Below are 16,098 nucleotides of genomic sequence, written 5' to 3' on the forward strand. Positions count from 1 at the left end.
TGCTCCATGCTTGTTAGATAGCCCATTGACTTGATGTTCTAAAGAGATCGGAATGAACACATAATCATCAACCATCACACTTTTGGAGCGTGCAATAGTATTAGCAAGGTGGAGAGTGAGTTCTCCATGGTAAAACTTGGAGATTGTCCAAGAAAATGTTAGTGTTGCTTGCTCTGAGTTTCTCAACTTTATTCCTGTGTCTGCCCAAACCTTTACCGTATAACTAAAAGCTCTTATAAGATTCTGTTAAACTTAGTTAACATTGAGCAGTGCACGATTGGTGTATGTATGTGTATCTTGGGACACAACCTGATATGATTCCTTAAGATTCAGTGTTCACATCTAAAGCAATTGCCTAAAAGATTTCATGGATCCTCTCTAGATATCTTATTTCGATAGAGTTAAACAAAAAAAGCTAAAGGGGGAATAAGGGTATCCGGGATTTTAGGACTTGTAAAAATTAGCTGTGCATTAGAGTTCTATGAAGGAAAGATAATGAAAATTAAAGAATTTCTTGGGTATTATAGGTTTTATTGATTATATTCTAAGAAAAGAGTGAAATAACTGTAGTGTTAACTGGACACTTTAAATTTTGGTTTTCTTGACATGTTCAGTGCTTTGACAATCGGGATATTTCATGGCACTCCTTGACACTTGATGCAAGATCATCGAATTATTCACATGAAGTTGTAAAGTAAGATAGGCATACATGCTAAACATACATATTCTTTAAAATGCCTAAGATCTGCGAAGGCTACATGATACGGACTATCACAGAATTTCTGTTTATTATTTGATGACATGGCATAATGAGCACAAAACTAAAATATAATATAAAAATGTTTACATAGACAAGAATTGTTTCATTGCAGTGACCCCTTTTTAGTATTTCATCTAATTCTCCGCAGGGGGGCAAACCCCTTTGACCGAAGTGGTCAAATCACTGGGAACGTGATCCTGCTAAACTTGTTCCTTTTGAGATTCTCAGCCTGTGCTTGCAAATCAGTTTCAGTATAATGTCTGCCATATGGATTTGATCAGGTTTTAAAACTGCTGATAAATTTCTGAAAAATTGCTGATACACACACATACACGCACACACGTGCACATACACAAACACTATATATATGTATATATATTAGTGGCAAACCTAGTTATGTATGAGTGATTCCCAATAATGGAGGCAGATAAGGTAGTAGAGACTTACTTAATATTAGCTCAAGATAAATATTGAATCAAATGACTTAAAATGCCGGCAATGCTGGTCCCAAGCCCCTCCGCTCCCCCCTACACCCCCCCCCCCACCAAAAAAAAAGGGAAAAGTTGGTTCACAACCGTAGTACGAAGGATGTCAAACTATGAAACAGATCCACATTTGGTCTTCACAAATATTAGGGAATCCCTTGGCATCAAATTAACATCAAAGATAGTCGTAAATAGGAATGCTTGGCGAATTAGGATTTGTAGAGCCAACACCAAATAGTTGGGGCAATGCTGGACGGTTATATATGAATATTATAAATGGCTGCCTGACTACTGCAACTATGGTTTGCTTACAAAGTGAATTCTGTTACCAACAGAGTTGTACCCTTCATCACAAAACACGTTACTCGGAGGTGCATTGGATGTATCTCTTGGATTCAATTGTGTCATTGAAGCTTTTACATTCAAAAACTATCGTGCCAAAGAAATATATGGCTGCCTGGTATGGTTTGAGTATTATGATGTGCTTACCTCCTGTCAATTGTTTGCAGCTACTACTTTGACAAGCTGGCATCTTCTGGTCACATTTTGTTCCCTTCACGTGGCACTGTGGATGAAATTATTTGAACACAAACCTTTTGATCCACGGGCGGTAATGGGCTTTGGAATACTTAACGGAATCTCTATTGGGTTATTGAACTTAAGCCTGGGTTTCAACTCTGTTGGTTTCTATCAGGTGCTTCTTTCTCTTATTCAGCTGTTATATTGCAATAATGCTCGTAAAAACATCTTTCTCTTAGACAAATCATTCTTCATTTATTAGGAACTTTTACTGAATTCATGTACTTGTTAATCAGATGATAATCTCATCATCAAAATTCAAAAATTTGATTTAAAACTTATTTTAGTTTGTAATTTTAGTTCTGCATAAATTCAAGCATATTTTGATTGCACTTCATTTTTAAATCTTGATATTGATTTCTGTTTTTTTTAGAGCAATTCAGTGGTAAGCCACCCTTATGAGAGTCAAGCCAACCAGCTTAGCTAACTGTTGCTGGCATCTTGATGTTGATGCTTAAAAGCAAGGATAGTGGATTCAATATTTTCACTGTTTACTCTCATTGTTGGCAACAAGACTGATTTTTCTTCGATATTTCATATGAAAAAACAATATAGCATGATAATATTGTTGAACTTACCAATCTTTCATGTTATATTGGAAAAGAATGAAAGAAGTTTACCTTCAAACTGCAATACAAATTTTATTTGCATGAATTTGATGCTTTTCTTGCATACTCCTTATGTTCCAGATGACAAAGCTGGCGATCATTCCTTGCACTGTACTATTGGAGACTCTTTTCTTCAGAAAGAGATTCAGGTCAATTTTTAGTACGTTGTTGACACTAAAATTATTAAAGAAATATAACTGTTCTTTGATTTCCAACAATCTTGTTATATATGAAGTGCCATTTATTTCCATCATAGCCAAAAATCCGAAGGATCATTTTAGTATGACACCTTGTTGAATATTTGCTCTAGGATAGATATATTCTTACCTCGAACAAAGATTCGAAGAATCACATATCTTGATAAGAGCATTGCTTTATTAACTGGAAGATATAGGGATTGCAATGGTCAGGTCATGTTGGCCTTAAGCTGGATTAGCTTTACATGCGAAGATGTGCAAGCTTAACCTGGATGCACTTTAACTTGTAGGTAGTTGTTTTTGACCCCTTTCCTTTGCAGGTTTCCTTGTTGACCAGCATTTGCTTAATCAATTGGTCACCAACTATCTTATTCTTAACCTCTATCTGACCCACTTAATTGTTCACATCGAACTAGGGTATCATTATGAAGTTCTTTATCTCTTTGATAATGTAGTAACATGAGTATAATTTAATAACTATCGTCTATGGAACCAAAAAAAAAAACAGAAGACTGTAGGAGGTTATAAACATAATGCAATATTTCAGATAAATAAAATTATACACCAATATTAACTGTCATAATTTTTCATCATGAATAAGGTTTCAATCCCAGTTTTGCTTAAGTTTCATTAACCAAATGCTTATTTAAAATTATCTGTTTCTTTGACCATTCGTAAATGCTGACTAGTATGTTCCCCGAGCATGCGTCATGTTATTAGCTATCATATATTGATAGGTCAAGGATTCTTTAGGCTCTGTTGAATAAATAGCTCCTATTTTACTTGGCATTTAGCTGGATCTTCACTGGAACTGCAATGCCTGTATGCCTTCACTAGGCTGTGCATTAGTGGTTGCTTGTATGCCTGCATGCCTGTGTTTGTCCATGTGATAATTAACATGCCATTAAACTACTTAGAAAATTTCCTCTGGTATGATCCTCCAAAGCATTTCAAACATTTTTCCTTGAGCTCCAACCTTGCATTCGGCACATTGGTGATGTTAGTCCTTGTTGAGTGCTTATGATAACTAATTTATAATGCCTTTTTCTTCTGAGGTGATTGTAATTTTATTCATTCATATTTTATTGCTTATTGTTGCAGTCGGATTATCCAGCTTTCACTCATCATCCTTCTATTTGGTGTCGGCGTTGCAACTGTGACAGACCTACAACTCAATGTTCTGGGATCTGTCTTATCTCTGCTTGCAGTTTTTACAACATGCATTGCACAAATTGTATCCTTCATCAACAACCTTCGATAGAGTTCTTGCTTTGTTTTCTTTCACAATCATGATAGGCAAAATTAAACAAAAGCTGTTTTACTGGGAAAAAAAATTGAATCTTCAGATTAGCAGGATCTTCTATCAAAATAAATGTGTTTGCCTATTATATATGTTGGAACATTAGTGTGCTTTTTTGTTGACAGTTGAAATATGCCTTTTCAGACAGCAACAGACACTACACTGCTGAATTTAAATTTGTGGTCACCAGTTAATGTCTCTTGCATCACTTCAGCTATATGGGCATTCTAGAGGAGCAAGAAAATTTGACTTTGCAATGCCAACAGCTTTACTGTGATAGTATTATTATAGAGGCCCTTTGGATGTCTTTGATGGTTCACTTGCTTATATTCAGATGATTTTCTCTTCTGGCTTGACCCTTTAAAAATAAAAATATCTTCTGACATGATATCCTATTTCCCTCGATGAGGTAGTCATGAAAAGTGACATTGTACAGATAAGGAAACTAGCAATGCAAGGACATTTTAGCTAGGTGAAGTTTACTTTGCTTGGTGGTGATTGAATGATAACTTATCTTGAATATGGATATTCTACTTGAGTCCAGAGCAAACATTAACTAATGTTGTATATTCTTATGAACAAGAATAGGTAATGAAGCAAGACTAGTTGGTCAAGAAAAAAGTTTGCAGTATAATCTTGTAATAAAGGAACTTCACTATTAAAACAAGCTGATTTAGTCTAGTCATCCAGTATCTAGGCCTTATACACTTTTGCATTTGAAACATGTCTATATCTGGATATTGATTTTTGTTTTAGACCTTGACCAGTTCTTAACAGATGACAAACACTATCCAGAAGAGATTTAAAGTCTCTTCAACTCAACTCTTGTATCAATCTTGCCCTTATCAAGCGTTGACCCTATTTATAACAGGTCCATTTCTTGATGGGCTTCTAACTAATCAGAATGTCTTTGCTTTCAATTACACACCTCAAGTTCTGGTAAATGTTATTTGGCTCAATATTTTACTTCTTTACATTCTGCTACCAAGATTTCTTGTAACTGTTTTAAATTTGTTGCAGGTTTTCATTGTACTGTCATGCCTCATATCTGTCTCTGTCAACTTCAGCACATTTCTTGTTATTGGAAAGACATCCCCTGTGACGTATCAAGTCTTGGGTCATCTGAAAACTTGTCTGGTCTTGGCATTTGGTTATGTTTTACTTCATGATCCATTTAGCTGGAGAAATATACTTGGAATTCTAATTGCAGTAGTTGGGATGATACTTTATTCTTACTTCTGTTTGGTTGATAACCAACAAAAGGCTACAGAAGCATCCGCACAGCTATTACAGGTATCACTAATTTTTATCTTTTTCATTTGTTAAATCACTCATCAGGTACTGCTCATTTGAACATTTACTTGAGCATGTCTCTTTGAAGATGTCTTGAAACATTTGTTTTATGCTTAAGGCCTTTTTCATAGCATTCTAAATAATGTTTCTTGGTCTTTAGATGCTTTTATATGAATGTTATTTTTGTCAAATGGTTTGTTAAAGGCACTATTTTATAGTTTTTCATGTTTAAACCAGTGTTTATATATGAAGTCAATTAGTTTCAAAGGCTAGTTTATGATTGGACTAAACCTAACTACTCATGCTTGAATTTTGCTTTATATGGTAAACTAACCCTACATAGATGGGACATGGCTCGTGGTTGTGGGTCTGGTTGTGTTCAAGGTTTCAATTAGTACATTAATATGGTTAGCCAACCAAAGACAAAATTATGAAGATCAGAAAAAAATTCTCCTTGGCAGAAAAGAGCATCAAACAAACTCATGTCAATTTTTTATAAAGAAATTTTTGTAGTTGTGGAAAACCATTTGAAATGAGTTCAACAATTATAACGAGAATTTGGGTCTATGAGATTGATATTGACACGTTGACTAGAGAGGAAGAAACTTATAAGTTGTATGATGCAGTCCAGGATTGAGATAAGTAACAAGATGCTTCTTGGAGACATTAGCCATCTAGAAAGTTTTCTGCACATGTAAGATTCTGCTGTTATTCTATATTCAACAAAAGGGTGATTAGTTTTTCTACCCAGCCCCTTTGAACACCAGGAAAGGAATAAAGAACAGACGCTTCTCTCTATTAGAGAGGACAGGAAGGGGGAAAAAAGAAAGAACAAAAAAAGGGAAAGATAACAAGAGAGTCCAGTACTTTTGGTAACTTCAAGTAAGTGTAATTTATGCTGTGGGGTTATACAAAATGAGAGAAAGTTCTTGCGAAGTCTTGACAATTTTTTGCTTAGAATCATTAGGGTTGAAATCATCTGGACTAGAATGGGGTTTATTTTGATTCTAATAGGGTCCAAACCTTCTTTACTTGTGTTTGTTAGGCATTACATATGTTTGATATCTCAAAAATATTCCAGTTCTGGTTTTTCATGTTACGAGTCCAGTGCTTTCTCGGTTAAAATTGACACAACTGTATGACTGTTGCTCACTTATTCCTTTTTTTTTGAATTACTATATATTGAAAAGTGCTATTCAGTTTGTCTATTATTGTTTATAATGTGAAAGTCATGAGCCTCCTTTGCATGGATGACTGACATCATCTCTTATTCTAATAGAGAAAAAAAGGGTTCTCACTGACATTTTTTTAGGAAGAAACCATGCAGAAGGCACCTTGTCCACTTTTCACTTTCTATAACTTGTATCTTTAACACATGCATGCGCACGCTCTCGGTTTAGTTCTTACTCATAGAGAGGGAAGAAAGAGAATGTAACCTCTCAAAAGAAGTTTATCAAAAGAAAAAACCTCTCAAAAAAAAGTTCATTTATCAAAAGAGAAAAAAGAATAAATCAGATGCAAATCACAACCAGACTTCCTTCCTCTCATGTTCATCCCCACACTGGTTGTCTTTAACTAGAATTATTCTTCCTGATCGTCATTAGTGAATGGTCATATCAATTTTCTCTTATTTCTTTCCTTTTTGGCCAATGATGCCAGGTGAAGGAAAGCGAGTCTGATCCTCTACTCAGTGCAGAAAATGGAACCAGTATTGCTGATCCTGGAGCCCCCAAAGCCCCAGTATGGAGCTTAAAAAAAGATTTTGAAGCATAAACTTGATTATACCTGCAAGTTATTTTTTATCGGAGGTCATGATGCTGAAGGTGGTTGGGGGGAAAGACCTCTTTCTATCGCACAATCAATTAGGACTCTTAAGAACTTGGCAGAGTCGGATGGTGTATCTTTCTTTTTCATAACAATTTTTATTTGTTTTATTAATTAAATGTGCAGAGTATTGATTCTTGTTCAAGGTATATGTTCTTGTCGTCGGCCGACTTGCATCCAAACTTGCCCTTGCACAAATATGAACAGCTTCTTAGATCTGGGTAGAAGCTTCATATCTACTTTCTTTAAAAACCGAGTTTGTTTTTCCCAATATTCGGTAACTAATCAATTGTAATGATAGATAGGGAAGCGTGCATGCATTGTATTTCCAAAAATATATTGTATCTCAATGCGAATATTGTTTTGTATTTGAAAGGTCTTCACAAAATTTTGTGAAATGTTAACCTCTTCTTCTTTGTGCTGCTTGCTCTGATATCTTGTTGTCATGTATGCATTCCTCGTAGTAATTTCTACTGGATCGTGGTCAAAAGTTCGCTGTGCTCAGGGAGACAAGCATTAAAAAAAAACTCAGGAGATTTTGGATAACTGATCAAATATCATAAACAAGAGATGCAAAATTATTTTGGTGCTATAATTATTTATTTGTTCAAACAAGCTTAGAGAAGGCAACAAGCCAATAACAATACCAACAAGACCAGCTTCTTTTATGAACTATCTCTTTTATGAACAAGGCATAAGTGGAATATCCTTGCTGCAATATTCACTCCAACGAAAATTCTACTGTGCTTTACCATTCAAGCATGTGACATTTCAATATCACTTATGGCCCGAGCCTGATGCTGGTTTTCTGATGGAAAATTCTTTAAATTGTGGTATGTTGGATCCTTTCTCCTAATCATTCACCAAACAAATAGATGTATCTACTCAGCAAAGAGCAACATACAACAATTTCTTGATGCAAAATAGTAACATAGATTACATCAAAACTATAAGGGGCTGTTGCAAGTAGTTCCGAATTAGACAAGTTCCATCCGTTTCAGGTAATATGGGTGTGAATTTAGCTAATAATACTTCTGACTGAGGTTTTTCATTTAAAGAGTTTGATGTATTTTAGAAAGCCAATCATACTCAAGGATTTATTGAATTTGTGTGACAAAATGCAACACTTATTACTAAAGCAGAATACTTGGGCTCTGTATAAGAAAGAGTAAACATCAAAATAGAAATACCACGCTATAAGACTGTTTCATTATCCAAATAAGCAAACTAACTACCAGCTACTAATTTCCCAACTCCACCGTAATACTTTAATATTAGCATCATCGATCGTACACGAATCTGAAAGTAATTTCAGCGGATCAAACTAGCCGGACGGCTAAGATGCCCCTCCCCGGTATATGCCGATCGCCTATAAAAACTCGCTTACCGCGCGTAGGCTCGTCCGCTTCGAGCACCAAAACCCTAGACAACTAGCAGCGAAAAAGCCGTCCCCTATCTAAGGTTAGGGTTTCGTGAGGAGCAAGCGTTCGGCGGCGATGTTAAGTACCCTAACCCTAGCTTACCTTCCCTCCTTCACCTTCTTCTACCCTCCGTGGACCTGATTCCTTTGGTTTGTTTCGCAGACTTTCAAGCGTAGGAATGGAGGCCGCAACAAGCATGGCCGCGGCCATGTCAACTTCATCCGCTGCTCGAACTGCGGCAAATGCTGCCCCAAGGTCCGGTCTCGTTTCCCTTTTCAGATACTATTTGGATTGTTTTACCCTTTATTTCTCTATCCTTGGAGATCAAGAAGATTAAATCGCGATGCTGTTCTTGATCTCTTGTATGTCTTTTTTAATTTTAAAACCGAAAAAAAAACCAATCTTTGTTTTGTTTGATCTGTAGAAAGGCCCAAATAACGCCTCAGATGATATTTTATATGGATTTCTGTTTTGTTTTGGACTGTAATGTTGTTATTAGAACCCTATATCTGATTATTTGTTGGATTGTGTTAAAGGATAAGGCTATCAAGAGGTTTCTTGTGAGGAATATTGTGGAGCAGGCTGCAGTGAGAGACGTGCAAGAGGCTTGTGTTTATGATGGTATTTTTTCCCCTTTTTCTGGTCTTTTCTTCATTCTCGTAGTTTTATATTTTCCTTTCAGTTTTCTGACGAAAAAATTGTTTTTTTTCCTAGGATACACTCTTCCGAAGCTTTATGCTAAGATGCAGTACTGCGTCTCCTGTGCCATCCATTCTCATGTAGTCAGAGTTCGCTCTCGCGAGGCCAGGAGGAACCGCGAGCCTCCGCAGCGCTTCAGACGCAGGGTATTCTTTCTATATCTTAAAGTCGTTTTTTTTAATTACCGCTGCTATTTGTTAGTGCTTTATATAGTTCATTGGTTCCTTAGAAGTATGACCTCTTTTTCAGGTAAGAAATGCAATAATTTTTTATTGAGAAGACATTGTTAATTGAAATGCACATGTTAGCTTTATTTTTGTACTCATGAGTGGCAACAACGACCGCTTTTCTAATTTATAAGTACAGAGAACAGTTTATGGTTCCGTGACTTCTGCCGGTTTTTGTTTTATCTGAAATCTTGGACTGTTTACTTGCTTTGTCAACCCTCACTTGTTACAAACTATTAGATTGTTACTTGTATGATTTCAGATGTTCATTTTTCCAGTAAATTTCTGATGAGGTTTCTGAAAAATGAAAACATGAATTCACAAGTCCAATTCTCCTTCAAAAAAACATGATAGCTAGGGGGCATTGAGATTTAAATTTGCTGCTTCAACTCTTGCTGAGCTTGTATATATGATTTGCATATTCACTTATTTTAAAATTGAAATGATGTCCCATAATGAAGAAGACATGTTTGCAATTTTTTCATTTTTGAAAACAGAGTCTATGAAACATTTCCTTTTAAGTACAAAATAATTTTAAGCCATCGCTTTTGCAAGGCGTTGTGTTCATTGGGATTTTTTTAACAATGGATGTGTCAACAAAAGCGTAAATTAACACGTTTTAGTGGTGCAGTACAGGAATATAAACTTGACAGCTAATGTTTTTGTAGTTGTTGAGCTCCTGCTTGCATTTATTTGTTTTGTTGATAAAATTTTCTTATTTTAAAAGAGGTCTTGTACTAGATTTCTTCTAATTTATTGAAGTTGGTAGCAATTAGTACTGAATGCTGTTTCATTTTTCAGTTATGCTGCTGTATAAGGCAACAGTTTAACCCATTTCATGATATTTGTATGCCCAAGCATTTATAAAAAGTTGATACTGTAGCTTCTCAAGTATGTTATCTTGGTTGGAACCATGTTACTTTGTGATTATGTGGGACTGGATGTCTGCCCCACTGGTTGTTACATATACCTTTGGGATGAACTGGTCCCTGATATGTGATCACCATCTTCTTCACTTTGTCAGCTATCTTGGTTCTAATCTTAGCTGATCATTAAGGATGGGACATTAAAATTATAATAATTCTGACAGCCAAGTACTGCGTGGTTCTACTAGTTAAACTATTCGTGGGAAGCATGAATAATTTTAGCTTCAGATTGCCAATCTAATGATCTAGAAGATCTAGTATAATTGCCCGCTTGTAACTCCAGATGTATTTTGCATTAGTCATGTGTTTTTTCGTACTTGTCGTGCTTGGTGCACATTTGATATAAAGCATGAAGCAAAATAAAACTAGAAAAAATGAGTCCAAATATATTTTGTAATAAAATTTTAGCTTAATAATTGAAGTTAATTTAAAATGAAACCTATAAAAATGCATATTCTGGATAGTTCTGAGAGATAGTATGAATAAAATGAAAATTTTGAATTGATGTCAGAGATGTGAATGTATTTTGTAGGACTCGATTAGTAAAGATAGACGTGGGGGAAACTTGAAAGAAATGGAAACGTGAATCTTCTTTTTTAAAAAACTAACTCTGGTGATGATTACTATATGATAAGGTTTTATATTTGATCCTTACAAGGGTAAATTTGACAGGCCCTAAGACTTCCTCGTTGCTTTCTTTGAAATATTTTAGGTCATTGGATAACTAGAATTGTGAACTTTGATGGTTGCTTTTGATACTTTGTTACCTCTGTGAACTTTTTAAGCGTTCTCTCCATGAGTGGACTATGCTGGCATCATTCCTATGTTGAGATTAGGGCATTTCATAAACAATGATCATTCTAATATGATGCTTGAATTGGCAACTCAACTAAAATAAGCCTTCATCCCAAATTAGTTGGGGTTAGCCATAGTTAACCCTAGTCCATTTTTTGCTGCACCTGGAGTTTGATGCAGTGCATTGCTAATAGAGAATGTTCCTATAATTTTCCCTTTAGGATTCATGTTCAAGGATATGGCTATAGTTTTAAGTTTGTTGCAACCTTCCCTTTTATCCGGGCTTGGGACCCTGCTTTGTACACTGATTATAATCCTTGAATTAGCAGTTGACAGAACTTGTATATGAATTTTATTTTGCAGGATGATATGGCGAGGCCTGGGCAAGGCCCACGTCCTGCTGGAGCTGCTAATTTGGGACGCCCATGATGCTTCTAAGTGCATGGCTATCCCAAGAGTGTTTCTCTTTAGTCGATTCCTGCGGGCAATCCTGAACTGTCTTCTTGACTAGCAAGTTAATAAAAAATTTTGAACTTAATGTAAAGAAGTTAGTTCAATTTTGATGTTTATGTGATTCAGTTTTTTTTTTGATTGTACCTGATCAGATGTTTCTTCCTTATTTGTGGCTTATTTCGATTCTTGATCTTTAAAGACTTGAGCCACATCCATTTCTCATTAATAACAGTAGGACCGGATCTGCCTGAAGGAGGTGCGTTCTTCTTCTTCTTTTTTTTTTTTTTTTTTTGTTCAAAACGGTATTTCATTCATATACCTCTAACGTGAATACAACCAGACATGTCAAAAGAAAGAAAACAAAATAAAGCGTGTGGGATACAGTCTAAACTAGTCCAAAGGACCGCCTCAGCATGCCGGGCAACATAGGAGGCGACCCAATCTGCTGCACCGTTCGCCTTTCGGTATATATGAACAATCTGACAGGTGATCAGCTTCTGCACCAGCCTGCGAGTGTCCCGTATCAGGGGATGATTATTTCCATGCGTATCCACTCCTCGTATCCAGTCAATCATCGTGGAACAATCACCCTCAAGGAAAAGCCTGTCAACCCCCAGGATCCGTCTCGCGTACAAGAGGCCCTTCCAGGCTGCTCGCAGCTCCGCTCCCACAGCCGTCATGCCAGGTGTGCTCCACCCTCCAGCAGCAATAAAACTATCCACATGGTCTCTGATCACAAATCCTACGCCCCCAGAGGTGCCATTCTCTGTCATACCACCATCAAAATTCACTTTAAGATAATCAGGGGGTGGGGGTACCCAAGAGAAGTAACTGATCCTGAATGCTGAAACAGCAGTACATGTACCTCAGATGTCCCTGGCCCTCCCAAGTGGTGTCGATGTGGCCATTATAGATGCCTCCGCCATCTGTCGTAGTGCTCTCTCCATCACAGCCTGTGGTGACGACTGCCCGCCCTCAAAAGGCGGTCGTTCCTGTCCAGCCATATGTGATAGGCTAAGTAAGCCGTTATAGTACCTATCTCAGTGATGCTCGGCCTCCGAGTAGACTCACTCAGGTACCAGAGCATATCCTCCAGCGACTCCCGCATCGGAAGGAGTAGCGCAGAAGCATATCTCCAACACTGCACAGCTATATGACATCGAAGAAGTACATGGCTAATAGTCTCCTCGGCATTCAGGCACCCCTCGCAACGCATATCCATCCTCATCTCCCGCCTAGCCAGCATATTCCTGGTCGGAAGGTAGCCTCAGGCCACCTTCCAAAAAAAAGCGCCACCTGGGGATGCATCCTCATCCTCCATATCCAACCACCATCAATCCGCCTATCCGGCTCTCTACTAGCCCAAGCATGAATATCTCTGGCTCGTACCCTCGACCGACCTGATGGAAACCAAATCAGTCTATCTGGCTCCGCTTGAGATGGAATTGGTAAAATCCGAATCCTCTGCACCAACTGCTATCCAAAAGCCTTCCGTATTAGATTCTCATCCCATCTCCCCTCATCTGGGACTAGCAAGTCACAAACCCTGTGTCCCATCAGTCTGCCCGAGTCCACCATAGTCGGTAGTCTACCAATCGATAGCTCAGTCACACAGCTGTCCTCGAGGATATCCACCGATGTTCCAGTATGGTTAAGGCGGTGTATTGGGGTTCTCTTATGATTAGTTACCGTATTGTGTTTGAATGGATATTATTGAAACGAGTATTACCTGGACCTTGGATAACACTATGCCTTTCAAAGGCTCAGCTGTTTAAGCGACCAGCTGAATTGCATTACGAAGGAACCATACGTGGTTTTCAGATAAACTATGGGTTTCAAAGGCTCTTCCGTTGAAGTGACCAAATTTTAAAAATGTATCAAGTGCATTACGGAAGGCTTCCAATCTAAAGCTTAGGTAGGGCAATCAATTTGCTGTTGACAATAAGAAATAATGAGTTTCCACGCCAACGGTGAGGAGGAAGGAACAAGAATTCCACACTCCGGCTCAAAGCATGGGTTTCCAGGCTACTGTTGCGTAGTATTTTTATAGGCCACAGAATAAGGCGTATTAGATTTGCACCTTTCATTTTTCCTCCTTTTTAAGCTTCCTGCTGCTGTCTTATTCCACGGAAGGCAGAAGATCACGACTTCAGGACAAAAAAATATCAAAGTCTGTCGTGTTACTCGTGTACCTTGTTGTCTTTCTCAACAGGCTTCATCCTTATGCTACAGGTCGAGGTTGGTGTCCGAGGCGGCTCCGGACTCTGGAGTTCACACGGATCTCAATCTGTAAGTTTAGACTAACCATTTTGTGCGAGGTTAATTAAGTCACATCAGAGCTCATTCAGTCTGATCTCTTTTTGGCTAGGATAAACCGTAGCATGGGTAAGTCCGTGGTCCACGCGAATGGGGCAGTTATAGTACTAGCGTGTTTAAATAATCAGATTTTTTATTAAAAAAATAAACTTATCCGAATTTAAATGGGGGAAAATAAGCTAGAATCCGTTTGGTGAAATCAAGGATCTCATTGTTAAATCTTTTTGGCGAGCCTTGGAGTCACACATGCTGAATGGACGGACACAAATCAAAAAAACAAAAAAAAAGCAGCATAGGATGAGAACGTGATGACCAATTCTTTCTTCTGTTGACATCATGTTTCATAATCACAACGTTTCATATACTTCACGGAGGATAGTGATACAGCAGCAGGTCTCGCTATATTATGGAACAATGATCTCTGCAACACGCAAAAAATCTTGTGTTTTGCATGCATGGGTCATTGTTCCACGAACACCATGAGCCCCACTGCACGACCGTGATGGATGACCATGGGACCATCAAGTTCGCTCTCAAATTTGATGGGATCTGGACTCGAGATTGGGGTGGGTAGGAGAAGGGGTCGTCCTTTCTCTTAGGAACCAGTTTCGTGCACAGGAAATATTCTTCATGACATGCGATACCACGATAATGTTGTAGCTTAAAAGAATTATGTGAAATATAGGAAGTATTTTAGTATCACATTGCCATGACGGTATTAACAGACTGAGGTACTCTTGGCGAGCCTGCTCTCCTCTCTAGCGTTTCTCATTCATCTTTATGCAGAATTAAGTTTCTCAAGAAGAAAATCTCAGAATTTAAAGAAAATTGTGGGAAACATGCCGGAAGCTCAACAAAAATTTGAAATACATAATTGTATATTAATGTATTATATATGCCATTGCATGCAAGAACAAGTTTAACACAAATATTAGAACGAAGTGAGGCTTGGGCCTTGGCTGGGTTCGGAGGAGATGAATCTGGAGGCTTGGCCTAGTGATATATTGACCAGGACACCTTGCTTTGATTGCTACGGCTTCGTTTATGGGAGTAGGGAGGAAGGAGACCTGAAATCCTCGTGCTGTCATTGTCTATCTTCAACGTCGAGATATATAGGACTCGTGAAAACCTATTCGTCTGAAAGATTATATTTGGTTACAAGGTTGAAAGTATTCCAAGATATATGCAAAGTCGAACAATATTGTTGACTAGATGGTTTGTAAAGGTTTTCATTTGTTACCACTCAGGATAGAATTCAATAAATTTAACTAATAATATGTTCCTTCAACTCCTTGATTCATGATGAAGATATATAGTCTACTGATATCTGGCTGAAGTTTAATATACAGTAAAGAAGTAAGCTTAAAGAAATGATGATTCAAATATATATGTATATAGCAAAGTTTTCGGACATTCTCTTTCTACTCTTCAAAAAACTTGTTTAAATTTTGAACCATTTGAAGGATTCGAACAGTATACGTCATTGCGACGTTGGAGGCAAGCAATTGTTTTCCCAAAGAGAAGCAATCCTTGAATCTAGATATCATGTTTCTACAGTTTACATCATATATTAAGCTTAACAATGTCATCCCCACCCCACTTGGTTCCCCTCTTCTCTCATGGATATTAAACAAGTGGTTGGTTAAAATGACAATAAAGTCAGTTAAATAAATAATTAACTTAGAAGGGATTTGAAACTACCATTTCTTGTAAACTTGGCTTTGATATCATATCATCTAATCACTTAACACAAAAAGCTTTAGTAAATCCGTCCACACGTATAGAAGAAGACTTAACGAAGAGGGCGATGGTCCCTTAGCCCGTTCTAGGTATATGGCCTTACAATCTCCAATCGAGAAGTCTAGCTTAGTTTTGCTCTATTAGACCTAGGACAAGCACATCATATCACGAATACGGAGTTTTCTTGCATTACGAGGCATTTGTATGTGATCTAAATTTAGTAAGGTTTAGGATATGCTCCTAGCAAAGAAAAAAAACATCTCATACTTTCTCATAAGACTTCAATTTATTTTCAATGCAACTTTTATGTTTATAAAAAATAAGTAGTTGTAGAAAAGTTTGTGTTAATATTAGGGAAACTAGTTGGACCTTTACATGCTTCATCCGTACATGCTTAAAAAAAATAGGAGATAATCTAGAGCTGAAATAAATATTTTTTAAACAGTACATGGTTCCTCAATCTTGAGGCAACATA

General features: G+C 37.3%; 2 protein-coding genes and 1 non-coding gene across 5 annotated transcripts in view; all 3 read left to right on the forward strand.

The window, feature by feature from the left end:
- The window catches only part of LOC103708886 (UDP-xylose transporter 3-like), an 8,720-nt gene extending 1,529 nt beyond the window's left edge, over positions 1–7,191 (forward strand). For all 3 annotated transcript variants that reach the window (XM_088710873.1, XM_008793989.4, XM_026805328.3), the window contains 6 exons: positions 1,755–1,939; positions 2,514–2,581; positions 3,731–3,863; positions 4,707–4,868; positions 4,950–5,222; positions 6,882–7,191. In XM_088710873.1, the coding sequence (XP_088566999.1) occupies positions 1,755–1,939; positions 2,514–2,581; positions 3,731–3,863; positions 4,707–4,868; positions 4,950–5,222; positions 6,882–6,995 (935 nt within the window). In that variant the 3' untranslated portion in view covers positions 6,996–7,191. The remainder of the gene's footprint in view (positions 1–1,754; positions 1,940–2,513; positions 2,582–3,730; positions 3,864–4,706; positions 4,869–4,949; positions 5,223–6,881) is intronic.
- Positions 7,034–11,819, forward strand: LOC103708885 (small ribosomal subunit protein eS26x). Its single transcript, XM_088710351.1, has 6 exons — positions 7,034–7,045; positions 8,473–8,544; positions 8,630–8,722; positions 9,004–9,088; positions 9,182–9,312; positions 11,478–11,819. The coding sequence occupies exons 1-6, from the start codon at positions 7,034–7,036 to the stop codon at positions 11,541–11,543; spliced, it is 459 nt and encodes a 152-aa protein (XP_088566477.1). The 3' UTR covers positions 11,544–11,819.
- On the forward strand, positions 10,360–10,462 carry LOC113462842 (small nucleolar RNA snoR99). The gene has a single exon (XR_003386029.1). It is a non-coding gene; the product is annotated as a small nucleolar RNA snoR99 (small nucleolar RNA).
- Positions 11,820–16,098: the final 4,279 nt, after the last annotated feature.

The sequence above is a fragment of the Phoenix dactylifera genome, chromosome 14 (genome assembly GCF_051530095.1).
Source record: "Phoenix dactylifera cultivar Ajwa chromosome 14, Ajwa_hap1_PhDact_Kaust_v1.1, whole genome shotgun sequence".
Classification (NCBI taxonomy): domain Eukaryota; kingdom Viridiplantae; phylum Streptophyta; class Magnoliopsida; order Arecales; family Arecaceae; genus Phoenix; species Phoenix dactylifera.

Bases quoted from the DNA above. Each gene is read 5' to 3' on its own strand.
- LOC103708885 (XM_088710351.1), top strand. The intron at 8,545-8,629 runs GTTAAGTACCCT...TTTGTTTCGCAG, and splicing joins AGCAAGCGTTCGGCGGCGAT to ACTTTCAAGCGTAGGAATGG. The intron at 8,723-9,003 runs GTCCGGTCTCGT...ATTGTGTTAAAG, and splicing joins GCGGCAAATGCTGCCCCAAG to GATAAGGCTATCAAGAGGTT.